This window comes from Aptenodytes patagonicus, chromosome 25 (assembly GCF_965638725.1).
Source record: "Aptenodytes patagonicus chromosome 25, bAptPat1.pri.cur, whole genome shotgun sequence".
Lineage (NCBI taxonomy): Eukaryota > Metazoa > Chordata > Aves > Sphenisciformes > Spheniscidae > Aptenodytes > Aptenodytes patagonicus.
Genome location: NC_134973.1, coordinates 4323456 through 4334511, shown reverse-complemented (window position 1 = coordinate 4334511; position 11056 = coordinate 4323456). Strand labels below are relative to the sequence as shown.

At 59.7% G+C, this 11056-nt stretch overlaps 1 protein-coding gene across 2 annotated transcripts; it reads left to right on the top strand.

Annotated features, from left to right (window-relative positions):
- The first annotated feature begins 120 nt into the window (after nucleotides 1-120).
- Nucleotides 121-7587, top strand: LSM4 (LSM4 homolog, U6 small nuclear RNA and mRNA degradation associated). Of its 2 annotated transcripts, XM_076359428.1 has the most exons (5): nucleotides 121-215; nucleotides 419-460; nucleotides 600-698; nucleotides 3266-3449; nucleotides 6041-7587. In XM_076359428.1, exons 1-5 carry the CDS (start codon nucleotides 213-215, stop codon nucleotides 6127-6129), a joined length of 417 nt encoding a protein of 138 aa, XP_076215543.1. In that variant the 5' UTR covers nucleotides 121-212; the 3' UTR covers nucleotides 6130-7587. The 2 variants fall into 2 exon arrangements, with proteins under 2 accessions (XP_076215543.1, XP_076215542.1); XM_076359427.1 differs by lacking the exons at nucleotides 121-215; nucleotides 419-460; nucleotides 600-698 and adding an exon at nucleotides 1677-2097.
- The last annotated feature ends 3469 nt before the right edge of the window (nucleotides 7588-11056 follow it).

Sequence of the window (11056 nt, the reverse complement as noted above, 5' to 3'; positions counted from 1 at the left end):
CGCTTCCCGCCCCCCGCTTCAATTGGCGGCGCTGTCGTAAAGGCGCGGACCGGGCGCCGCGGCGCTGCGGCGCTGCTTTACGGCGGAGGCCGGGTTCCGCGCTCTGATTGGCTCCGCCGGGGCCGCGCCGCGCGCTGATTGGCCCCGCTCGGGGCCGGGGGCGGTTTGAGCGGCAGCGCCCGGCGCGGTGGCGGCTCCGCGGCTCAGGCACGATGGTGAGTGGCGGCGGGGCCGGCCCGGGGGCGGCGGGGGGGCCCGGGGGGCCGGAGCCCGGGGGGCCGGAGCCGGAGCCGGGGGGCCGGAGCCGGGGGGCGGCGGGGCCGGTGTCCCTCTCGGTGTCGCGGTCCCTCTCGGTGTCGCGGTCCCCGGCCCGGTCCCCGGCGGTGCCTGAGGCCTCTCTCCTCTCTTCCTCTCGCAGCTGCCCCTGTCCCTGCTCAAGACGGCGCAGAACCACCCCATGGTGAGTACCGGCAGCGCGGCCCAGCCCCGGTCCCGCGGCCCGCCCCCAGCCTCAGGCTCACCGGTGCCGTGCGGGTGACACCGGGGAGGGTCCCTGTACCGGGGCTGGGCTGGCGCCCCGTGACTCCCGTCTCTTGCAGCTGGTGGAGCTGAAGAACGGGGAGACGTACAACGGGCACCTGGTGAGCTGCGACAACTGGATGAACATCAACCTGCGGGAGGTCATCTGCACGTCCCGGGTAAGGCCGGACCCCTCCCCGGTCCCGTCCCGGGCAGCCGGTCGGGGTCACCCGCCCTCCGTGCTCCCGGGGAGCCCTCGGGGAGCAGCCCTGAGGCTGCCGGGCCGGCTCTGCTATAGCTCAGAGGCCATCGCTCCCGTGGAAGCGTGACTTCTGCCTGAAACGCAAATTCAATACAGTTATTTATAGTAGCTATAAGGAAGGCAGGCACCCGCGTGCACGCTCGAGCGGGGTGGCTTTCCGCGCCGCGCGAGCGTTTCCCCCCCCCCCCGTGAGAGGGTTCTCGGTGCGGGGCTGGGGGGCCGCAGGACGAGGCGCGATAGCCCGTGCCGCGGTGCTGAGCTGGCTTTCCCAAGAACGGAGCCTTCGCCTGTCGCCTGCCGTCCGAGAAGCGAGGTCTGCTTCAAACGCTGCGCCGGCTTTTATTAACTTTCTTGTCTCTCGCCCTCTTAACTCTCCACATCAAACCGGAGGAGCCTGTTGTTTACTCGCGCCGGGGGCTCTGCGCTGTCTGGTACTTTTGCCCTCGGCCAAAGGTGCTCGGGAAGATTGTGATCTGTGTTTTGGGCTTTGACCTCAGTCAGAAATGCCCCGTCTTGTCCCTACCGGCCCTGCGCTGTGGGAAGCGGCAGCCGGATGGATGTCTGCTGTTGCTGCTCTTTCCCTGCCCCAGAACATCAGAGCTCCGCGGGAGAGACCGGCAGAGATCCTCGTTCTTCCAAAAATTTCTCTGCAAACCCCCCCCCCCCCCCCGCCCCCGGTAGCTGTTGTCTCCACAGCAGGAAGGTTTTGAGCGATGTTGCTGGGGCACGGAGGCACGTTTTCACGGCGATGGGACAGAGTAAACATCCCGAGCGAGGTTTGAGAGGGACCTTCGGGGCGGAGCAGCGGGGGCTTAGAAATTTGTGGGCGCACCTTGGCTTCTGGCGGGACAAACGGGGAGGAACCGCTGTCGAATTTAGCGGGAGGGGGACTAAGAGGAGGTAGCAGACGGCAAAGCCTTATCCCTGCCCGCGACGCGGGTGATACTGTCCTTCTCCTCGGGAAGTCGCTTCCTACGGCTCGGCGCTCTGCTGCGCTCGGGTTTTATTCCCTCCGAGTGATCTGGAGGGATGCTGTCACGCAGCGAAGCAGCCAGGCTCGTCAGCCGGGCCTCTGCCTTTAAAACGCCTCCAAAACCCGGGTGAAAGGGGAGCCGGGGCCGCTTGCCGGGGCTGTACTGGTGGCACCGGTGGCGACTGGCCGCTAGATGGCACGGAACGGCGGCGGACGGGCAGCCCCGGCCCCCGGGAGGCGGTTGTTTACTCCGGGGGAGGCCGGAACGAGGAAGCGAGGGGAGCCTGGCTCCATCCCTTCCTGCATCCCGAGCCAAGGAGCAGCCAAGCAGATCCAAGGCAGGGTGGGGTTTGCTGGGTGTCTTTTGGAAGAGGGCTGTTTCTCTGTCTTGTCTTGTGCGCGGAGGACTTGCCTGGACAGGCAGAATTGCCCCAAATAACTCCGGGGGGGGGGGGGGGAACGGGGGACGGGACGAGCCGAGTATTTTATCCCAGGAGAGGAGGAACGAGGCGTTCTTGTTTAACCCACTCTTCTGGGACGTTACAGACGCCTCGTCCGCATGCTGCCGCTTGAGAATCGCTGGGCTCGAGCGATCCCATCCGCAGCCAAACCCTGACGGAGCCGCCGCCGAGCCGGGGCTGCGGTGGCGGAGCGGGGCGAGGCGGGTCCCCGTCCCTCCTCCCAGTTACATCATGGGCAGCTGAGTTGTTGTTCAGCTTCGACGCTCGATTCCTATTCCCACAGCCGCCCTCGATACGCGGGAGGCGAAGCCCCGATAGGTTGCGTCCTAGAAAAGCCCTGAAACATTAAACAACTAACGAACAAAATAGATGGCAGCTCCATAACTGGGCACCCGAAGACTTTCTTTCTTTTTTTTGTGTGTGTGTGTGTGTATATCTATTAAAAAAAAAAATCTGTAAGCTCCTTATTTTCCACAGCTCTGGTGGCACACGCCCCGCAGCCGGCTGGCTCCGGACCTGCCTCACTGCTCCATCCACACCCCGGAGGAGTGAAGGAGTGAGGCGACTCCCAGCCGAGGCCGCTGGAGAAGGAACCCGGCCGCGCGCGCGCGCGCACCTTTGCTGCAGCTGCCGCCTTCTTGCCAGAGTTGGCTGTTCGTAGCCGTGGCGTGTAACTTACCACCCTTGCCTCTCTTAGTCCCGCTTTCGATTCCCTTCTTATACGGGAAGGGAAGGCGCTTGTTTCCTCAGCCTCTTCTTCCTTCATTTTCTGCGAGGGTTAGAGGCAGTTGTGGAACAAATTGAAATTACATTTGTTCGTGGCCGAGTGCCTGTGTCCGTCCCGTGTCCCGTCCCCCCCCCAGGTTGTAGGGCTACGTGTTTTGGAGGAAAAACCCACCCTTTTTTGCAGCCAGTTACAGATAACGCTTTCGGAAAAGGTTGACGGAGCTGTCACGCTCTCCAGAAGTGACGGAAATATTCAAATGCCCCCAAAAGTGATACGAAAGCACTGGGGTTTCGTTCGTAGCCTAACGCGTTGCTCCCTAATAGGATGGAGACAAGTTCTGGAGAATGCCGGAGTGCTACATTCGCGGCAGCACGATTAAATACCTGCGTATCCCCGATGAAATAATTGACATGGTGAAAGAAGAGGTGGTGTCCAAGGGCAGAGGCCGTGGCGGGATGCAACAGCAGAAGCAACAGAAGGGCCGTGGCGTCGGAGGTGCCGGACGAGGTAACGATCCTGTTTGTTTTTCAGCTCGGAGAGGGGCGAGCGGGGTCCCTGCCTTTAAATTTCACCTCCTGCGCAAGGAACGGCTCTTGCTTCTCGGCTTTAAACCCGGGACTGTGTGTGTCTGGGAGAAGCTGGAGCCGCTCCCGTGCAAGATCCAGCCGAGCGAGCGTGTTGCCTCGCTTGTAAGGCAGCCTCTGCCAAAGAATCGAAAGGATTCGTGCCAGGGATGTTGCCTCCCTCGTTACTGGGGTTGGGCAGGAGCTTAAGAGAGTCTGAACTTGACTGTTTCTACCCCTCCTGGCTAGTTCGGGAGCGTGGCCTTACAAAACTCATGTCTGTTGGCTCAGCGAGTCAGGGAGGGAAACAAATGGCTATTCTGTTTGAAAATAGACTGGGCTCTGACCACGGCAGTGACAGAAAACCATCATCTTTTCTCCCATGATAATGGGGCTTTTGATCTCCTGACTCGTTCATTTGTTTATTTTTTTTTTTTAAATATCTGAGGGTTTGTGTTCCTCCCGCTGGACACGACCAATTCCTGTTTCTGATAAAAGGGGAGGTTGCCACTAAGGAAGAAACAGGTCACCAAAACAACTCTTCCTTCCCTGTCCCACTTCGCGTGGTTAAGGTGATCTCGGAGCGCTTCAGCTTGGGGATATATTTGCTCTTTTCTCCCCAAACTGTCCTGCTGGAAGCCCGCGAGCCCTTTCTCTCCTTTCCTGCTCGCCCCTCCTGCCACGTGTTTGCGATTCGCTTCGTGGTCACCTCGCTCGGCCCTCAGTTGCCCTCGGTACAGGCTCAGCCTGCAGCAGGAGCTTAAAATCCTGAGTGCGCTCACTTGCTACAACAAAATCGGGCTTGGCCCGGGAAATCTTAGGTTTTAAAAGGAGCCCTGGGGACTGAGACACCGGACGGGCGAAGTCTCTCTGCGGATCACCCTTAACGAGCTGCCTGCTTTTTGACTATGCAAGGAATCCTGGTCGGACGGCCGGGATCTACCCGGGGCCATCACGCCACGCTGGGACGCGCGACGCGCGGCGTCTCCGATTCCCAGGGACTCCTGGAGGGAAAAAAAAAAACCAAAAACCACAAAACCCTGCGACTTCTGCTGCCCGTGCTACCGCCTGGAAGCTCCGAGCATGCAAAAGTGACCTTTACAAATCTGAAGGCGCCTTTATTTTTCCTCCTTCCCTTTTCAGTGCCCAAAGCGCTTGGCATAACAGCTTTTTTGGATATGGTTATTTGGACAAACATTTTAGCTGAAATGTTTTCTCTGCTGTGGAAATATCCACCTTGTGGAGAGCAGAGCTGAGCTCTGTTTGAGGTGGAGTTCCCCGCTGTTTTGATGTGCAGCTTAAATTCGCTGATGGAATATTTTAAAGGGAAGCTTCGGCATTTGCTAATTAGCTAAAAGGTTTGGCTCTCATTACTGAGACATGAAGGGAGGAGGGGGGGGGGGGGGAAGGCAGAACAATTTTGTTGGGAGGCCAGCAGGCAGAAGTAAAGCTGTAATTGCGCGCGCAGTTGAAAGGATTATTGTTTCTGACACTGGTAATCCTTCGCCTTTTACTTCTCGGCTTGCCAAATTCACAAGCACGGCAGCCTTTGCTCAGCTTCACCGGCAGCAGCCGGAGCCCTGCGAGCATCCCGGGGGACTGCAGGGTCAGGAGCAGTTTTCTTTTGCCTCGGGTTTAGGCGCGTCTCCTTGGCGAAGCCACCAGAGTGGAGGGCTCTAGAGAAGCTCTTCTGCCTGGTGCCCGGACCAGGTCTCCTTTGGGTTCCGCCTTTTGTGCGGAGGCGGCTGGCAGGGGTAGATCCACAGCCCCCTTTTTATCGCTTGCACGCCAAGATAAAAATTACTGCCTGGAATCGCTTTCGGTTTGTTTGGGGTGAATCTGAGCAGCGAGGGGAGGGCGAGGGTGGGCTCAGCGCCTCCCACGACAAAAGGCGGTCGCGGCTCTCGGGTACGAGGATGCTCGTGTGTCTGCAGCGGGTCTCGTGGCAGCCTCCCGGTTCCCGCTGCCTCCCGGGCAGCGCGCTGTACCCGGAGCCCTCTCTGGAGCGGCGGATCGCTCTGTCCAGCAGCGAGGCGGTGACGGAGGGACGTTTTGAGGGTTTTGTTGTTTTTTTTTTTTCCCCCCCTGTTTTGTAGCTGAGCAGTCTTCAAAACGAGTCACCCTCTTTGTTGCTTTTGGTTTGGCCTCACAGCTTTCGGGGGACACAGTATAACCTGCTCATCCCGCCGGATTTAAAATTTAAAATAAACTTCTTCCTCGGTTCCATTTTTTTTTTTTTCAGAAGAAGTTAACTTCGGTTTACGATGATAGCACAGCTAGCCGGAGGGCACCTTAACACGCCGGGGAGGTATCGCCGAACTTGCTGGCGAGGGGGGATGAGTTTATGCACCTCGTGAATTACAGGGTCTGGAACTTGGCACGGGAGAAATCTGAAAGTCCTGTCGCCGCAAGGACTGGAATAATAGGCTCGTGTTTGGGTAAAACATAAATAACTGTACAGCCCTGAGCCGCTGGGAGATGTTGCTGGCTTACAATGCTGCTCTTACGTCCGTGCTCTTTCTTTCTGCCCCGTAGGTGTGTTTGGTGGCCGCGGCCGAGGAATACCGGGCAGCGGAAGAGGCCAGCAGGAAAAAAAGCCGGGCAGACAATCGGCAAAGCAATGAGAGGCCGTCTGCACCCTGGCTGGGGACAGTGCTGCGATGCCGTTCGGTTTTTATCACCTCAGGATTGCCGTGTGTTCAAAAGCGTTACCTTTCTCCTCCTCCGTCAGTTGATCAGTGCCCGAACCGTACAGTTTGGAAGCCCCTTGCAATTTAAGCTGGTAAAGTGGAGTTATTCACTCCTCGTAGTCAGCAAGCCATTGGAAATGCTTAAAAAAAAAAATAATAATTCATGGTTAAGGACCTAATTTCTGCCTTCTCCTGAGAGTGAAAGCACTATTTAATTTTTCAGGGTCACCAGGTTTAATTTAAAAGATGAACCGCGTACAGCGGTGTGGGAACGAAGGCAAACACTTTCTGGATATTTTTTTTGGTTTTTTTTTTTTTTAAATACTTGAAACTTGGGAAACTCGTTGCATTTGTAACAGATGCCAGTGGTTTTCGTTTAAAAACACCGAACTTGAGGATACCGTATCTTTACACGAGTAGCCTTAAGGGTTTGGGGTTTTTTTTTTAAAAACAACAAACTTTTAAGCTATCGCTTCTCTATTTCTGGCCGGTCGGTTCTGTCTCTCTCCTATGGCTTAAGGGAGAGCTTGGGATGAACACGGCGTTGGCCTTCGAGGCTGGTTTCCGAGGGAGCTTTGTGATAAATGAGGGTTTCCCAATTAGCGTATTACTAATTTGACTTCAGAATAGAAGTTTCCTTTAAAGGAAAGGGTTTTCTGTGTTTTCTTGTGGGAGGCTGGTGTGCCCCTTACTCTTCACGTTTGGGTTTGTTGTTTGGTTTTTTCCCCCTCCCCGAAAAGCGACCGAGCTGTTGAGTTGATTTCTTTTTGTCCCCGTCCCCCCCCGCTTTGAAAACTCTCTCCCTTGTGCCTGTGACACACAGTCCTGAACTCTGACGATACTTCTCAAGCTTATTTCTTCTGGTACCTGGCGACTGACTTCACCCTAAGTACTTGCCATTTCCTTTTCTAGTCACCGATTATCTTTCCCTGGGGACGTAGGCCAGCGCGTGAGCCTGTCCCTCCCGTAGGTTAAGAAAGCCCCTGTGAATTCCCAGCTCGGGTCGCTCCCGTCTTCCATCCCGCGGGGTGCAGGGTCCCATGAGCAAAATGCACCCGCAGAAATACCCTGGCTGATCCGAATTGAATGTCGGGGGGACGCCACGGGGCGAAGAAAGAGGCTCTGGCTGTGCCCCAACCCCCTGAATGGATGAAATAGCTTAATTTTAGGGGAAAAGCTGATGTTGTGACTTGTTCCGAACAGGTTTTTTTTGGGGGTTTGTTTTGTTTTTTTTTTTTTTTACAACTGATTCCCATATTGAAGCCTACTCTCTGCCATCACCGCTGTACTGAAAACGAGTAAAGAACGTGCTTTTATATATACTTATTTTTTTAATGTTTATAGAACTTGTGCGCAGTGGTGAGTAGGAATAAATGGCCAACCTGTACAAAACGACTCCCTCCCTCTGTCTTCAGCGGCGCTGAGCCCCCCCCCCGACCCCCCGCGCGCGCTCCCGCAGCCGGCCGGCTTCGCCCTAAACCCTTGCTCGAGCCCTGGTATAATAAATCCCCAAGCAGACGGGCTAAACCTTTGGTTTCTAACAGCAGCCACGTGTTCTCCGCGGCCGCCTTTTCCTCGGCGAGGCGTTAACCGGCGGCGCTGGCGCTTGATCCCCATCCCGGGCGAGCCGGCTCCTGCCGAGGAGCCAGTTCCAGGCGATGGGAACAGGGCACACGTGTCCTCCCTCCTGGAAACTTGGGTCTCGACGTAAACACACCGTGTGGCATTTTAACAAAGCCCGGGCCGAGCCCCGCGTCAGACTTTCCCTTCCCAACCTGCTCCCTCCCTTTCGAGTCCCTCCAGCCGCAGAAACTCCATGCGTTGCAGCTGCCCCGGTGAATAAAGGAAACGGCTGCGGCGGTGTCTGGATTTATGGTCTGTTCTGCCCGGATAAATCTTCACCGCGACAATGGGACCTTTGGGCTTCGGCTCAGGGTAGAGTCCTCCGAGCGCGGCCTTATCTCCCGGCGAAGCTCCGGGGTCAGGCGTTGGAGCTCGTTTAAGTTTCTGCTTTCGTTTAATTACAACCACGGGCTTTAGCAGCCTTCCCTGCTTGCCTGCCCCCCCTTCCTTTTTTCCACCTCCGCAGGAACGTGTTTTTTTTTTGTCCCCGGGCCGCGGCGCAGCCCCCCACGAGGGCGACTGGCCCCCAGGCGGCAGCAGGTTGGGCGGAAGGTGGCTCCGCGTAAGAGCGGCATCGGGCCTGGGCCTCGACGCGACGTTCGTCTGCGGCTTTGGGCCTTTCTGCCCCGAAACCGGGTGTCTGAGGCCGTTGCGTTCTCCAACCCCTGCCCCGTGGCAGCGCGGGGAGGGGTGCGGAGAGGCGAGCCGCGGCTTGGGGGAAAAAAAAAAAAACAAAACAACAAAAAAAAATACAACACAACCACCACCCCAAAACAGGGAGGAGCGAGATAAAAGCAACAACCGGAGAGGAGGGAAAAAAAGGTCTGAGCCTTGCTGCCGGCGTGGGTGGGTGTGCGCAGCCTGGCAGGGCGAACGCGTCCCGGCCCGGAAAGACGGCTGGGTTGGAGGGGGTGGTGGGTGGTGGTGGGGGGAGACACGACACCCGGCGAAGGCCACCGTGGAAACCTTCCCGTGACATTTTTGCGGCGACCCGAGCCCGCGGCAGCTCCGGCAGCCGCGGGGCCCCGGAGTCTCCGGCGCTGGAGCTGCGGCACGGCGCTGCCGGCCGCCCCGCGGTGACTCATAACTTGTAGTGCCTCGCCGGGGAGGCAGCACAGGAATAGTTTACACACCAGCCGCCTGCGACGCGGAGGGAGTGGCTGCCGAAATATTTCAGGGCTGCGCTAAGCAACTAAAAATACACGTCAAACCCCTCCTCCTCCTTTTTCCTTTTTAAATGTGTTTTCTTTCTTTCTTTCTTTCTTTTTTTTTTTTTTTTTTTAAATTCTTGTTTTTGATTGTTGGAGGCCCCCCCCCCCCCCCCGCGCGCCGCCCGGGGGGGGGCAGCGCGGCCCCTCGGGGCTTCCTCGGGGACCGGCGCGGGTTTGGGGGCAGGCGCTGGCAGCCGGCGACTTCTTGTTTTCCCAGCTTGGTTCCTCTCTCCTCCCTGAGGCAATGACTAAGAGGGCGCTTCCCCTGCGCGCCCGGTGCCCGTGGTGCAAATCCCCCGGGGCGGCAAACGCTCTCCTGCTTGTTCCCTTTTTTTTTTGGGGGGGGGGGGGGGTGGCAGCGGCTCGGCATGCCGGGAGGGCAGGGGGATGCGGCTGCATCCGCGGTAGCTCGTGGGCATCTCGCTTTGAGTCCGGCCGTGTCCTTGGTTGGAGCCTTGGGCGTCGAGCGGTGGCGGCGGCACCTTGTCTCGGCTCCTGGCCGGAGCGGGAATCGGGCACCACCGGTGTAATGGAGCTGGTTGCAGGCGGGGAACGGCCCTGTTGGGGCCGGGGAAACGGGGAGAGCAGGAGCCGCGCGGGGACCCGCCGCGCTCGGAGGTTACGAGGATGCTCCGGTGAACGTGGCCCCGCTCGAGGCTCACCGTGCCTCGCCGAGGTCTGGCGGCGGCGGTGGGTTCATCCGAAATCTTCACCGCCTGCTCCGGGGTAAAATATAGCCCAGCTGGCAGGTGGCGAGGCGCAGCATGACTCAGTGGGTGCTCGCGGGGCCGAGCCGGGCTCCGACGCCTCCGGGAATAGCAGCTTCGGCCCCCAGCCGAGGTGACGGTGGCACTGCCACCGGCTCCGTGGATGGGGACCGCCCCGCTCGTGCTCCCCACGGTCTGCCCTCCCCGGGATGCGGAAGGGGCCGCTGAATCATGACCCTCATTAAACGCTCATTAGGAAAATGGAGCTGCCGGCTTGCCGCAGGCATCGGGCTGCCACCGGCGAGACAACCTGCGGCGTCTCCGGTTTGGGGACAAGGGACACGCGGGATGAGCGCCAGCGGTGACGGGGTTGGGAGCACGCGGGGGGGGGACGACACACGACACGACGACACAGCAGGACGAGGCCCGGGGTGCTGTCACCCTCGGGGAGGGACGCCGGGGGGGTGGCGGGGTTTTGCCGGCGGCTGGGCCCGGCCGGAGCGCGGCTCGTGGCTCGCATCCCTGGCCGCCGGCCAGCCGCTCTTCCAGGGAGGCCCCGGGGCCGGTTCGTTCCTCCCTGCAACTGATTAAAGCACCTACAGCCAAAGCTGGTTCTCATTTCGTCCCGCTGCAGCTCGGATTGCGAAGGGGGGGGGGGGGGGCGCGGGGGTGCAGGCAGGGGCCCGTATGTGGATGCCCACAGGGCGTACGCCGATGCCCGTGGGGGTGCGGGCAGCCGTGCCCACGGGTGCGGCTCTGGATGGGGGGGGGGATCCCATCATGTGTGTGTGTCCCCCCCCCCCAAGGTCCCTGTCCCTCGCCGGCCGGGTTTCGTCCAAGACGGAAAGTCTGAACGTGCCGGTCCGGCCGCCCGCCGCGCCCCTAATGACGGGTTTGCAGCGGAAACGCGGACGACGGCTTCACCTGGGAGCTCCGCGCCGGCCCCAGCCCGCCGAGCCCTGGGGACACCGGCACTGGCACCGCCGCCTCTGCCGCCCTCCCTGGGTGAGGACAGCGGGGCCGGCGGGGGGCCCGGGCTGGCAGGGCCCCGGGCACGGGGCTGGGTCACGCTCTGGTTTATTTGAGGTTTAATCAACTGGGTTTATTTGGGATTTAATTAAGTGCAGCTGTGGGGGAGGGGAGGTCCCGTCGGTCCCAGCCCCCTCGTGCCTCGGTTTCCCCAGTGCCGGCACCGCGTGTCCCAGCCCCGGGGACCGCCCCAAGCCCTGTCCCGGTTGTCACCCCTGTCACCCGCGGCCCTCCCCGCAGCCGGGGGATGAGCCGTGCCGTGCCCCGTGCTGCGGCCCTGCCCTGGTGCCG

Bases quoted from the DNA above. Each gene is read 5' to 3' on its own strand.
- LSM4 (XM_076359427.1), top strand. From the start codon at position 1,948: ATGGCACGGAACGGCGGCGGACGGGCAGCCCCGGCCCCCGGGAGGCGG. The intron at 2,098-3,265 runs GTGGGGTTTGCT...GCTCCCTAATAG, and splicing joins CCAAGCAGATCCAAGGCAGG to GATGGAGACAAGTTCTGGAG. The intron at 3,450-6,040 runs GTAACGATCCTG...TCTGCCCCGTAG, and splicing joins CGTCGGAGGTGCCGGACGAG to GTGTGTTTGGTGGCCGCGGC.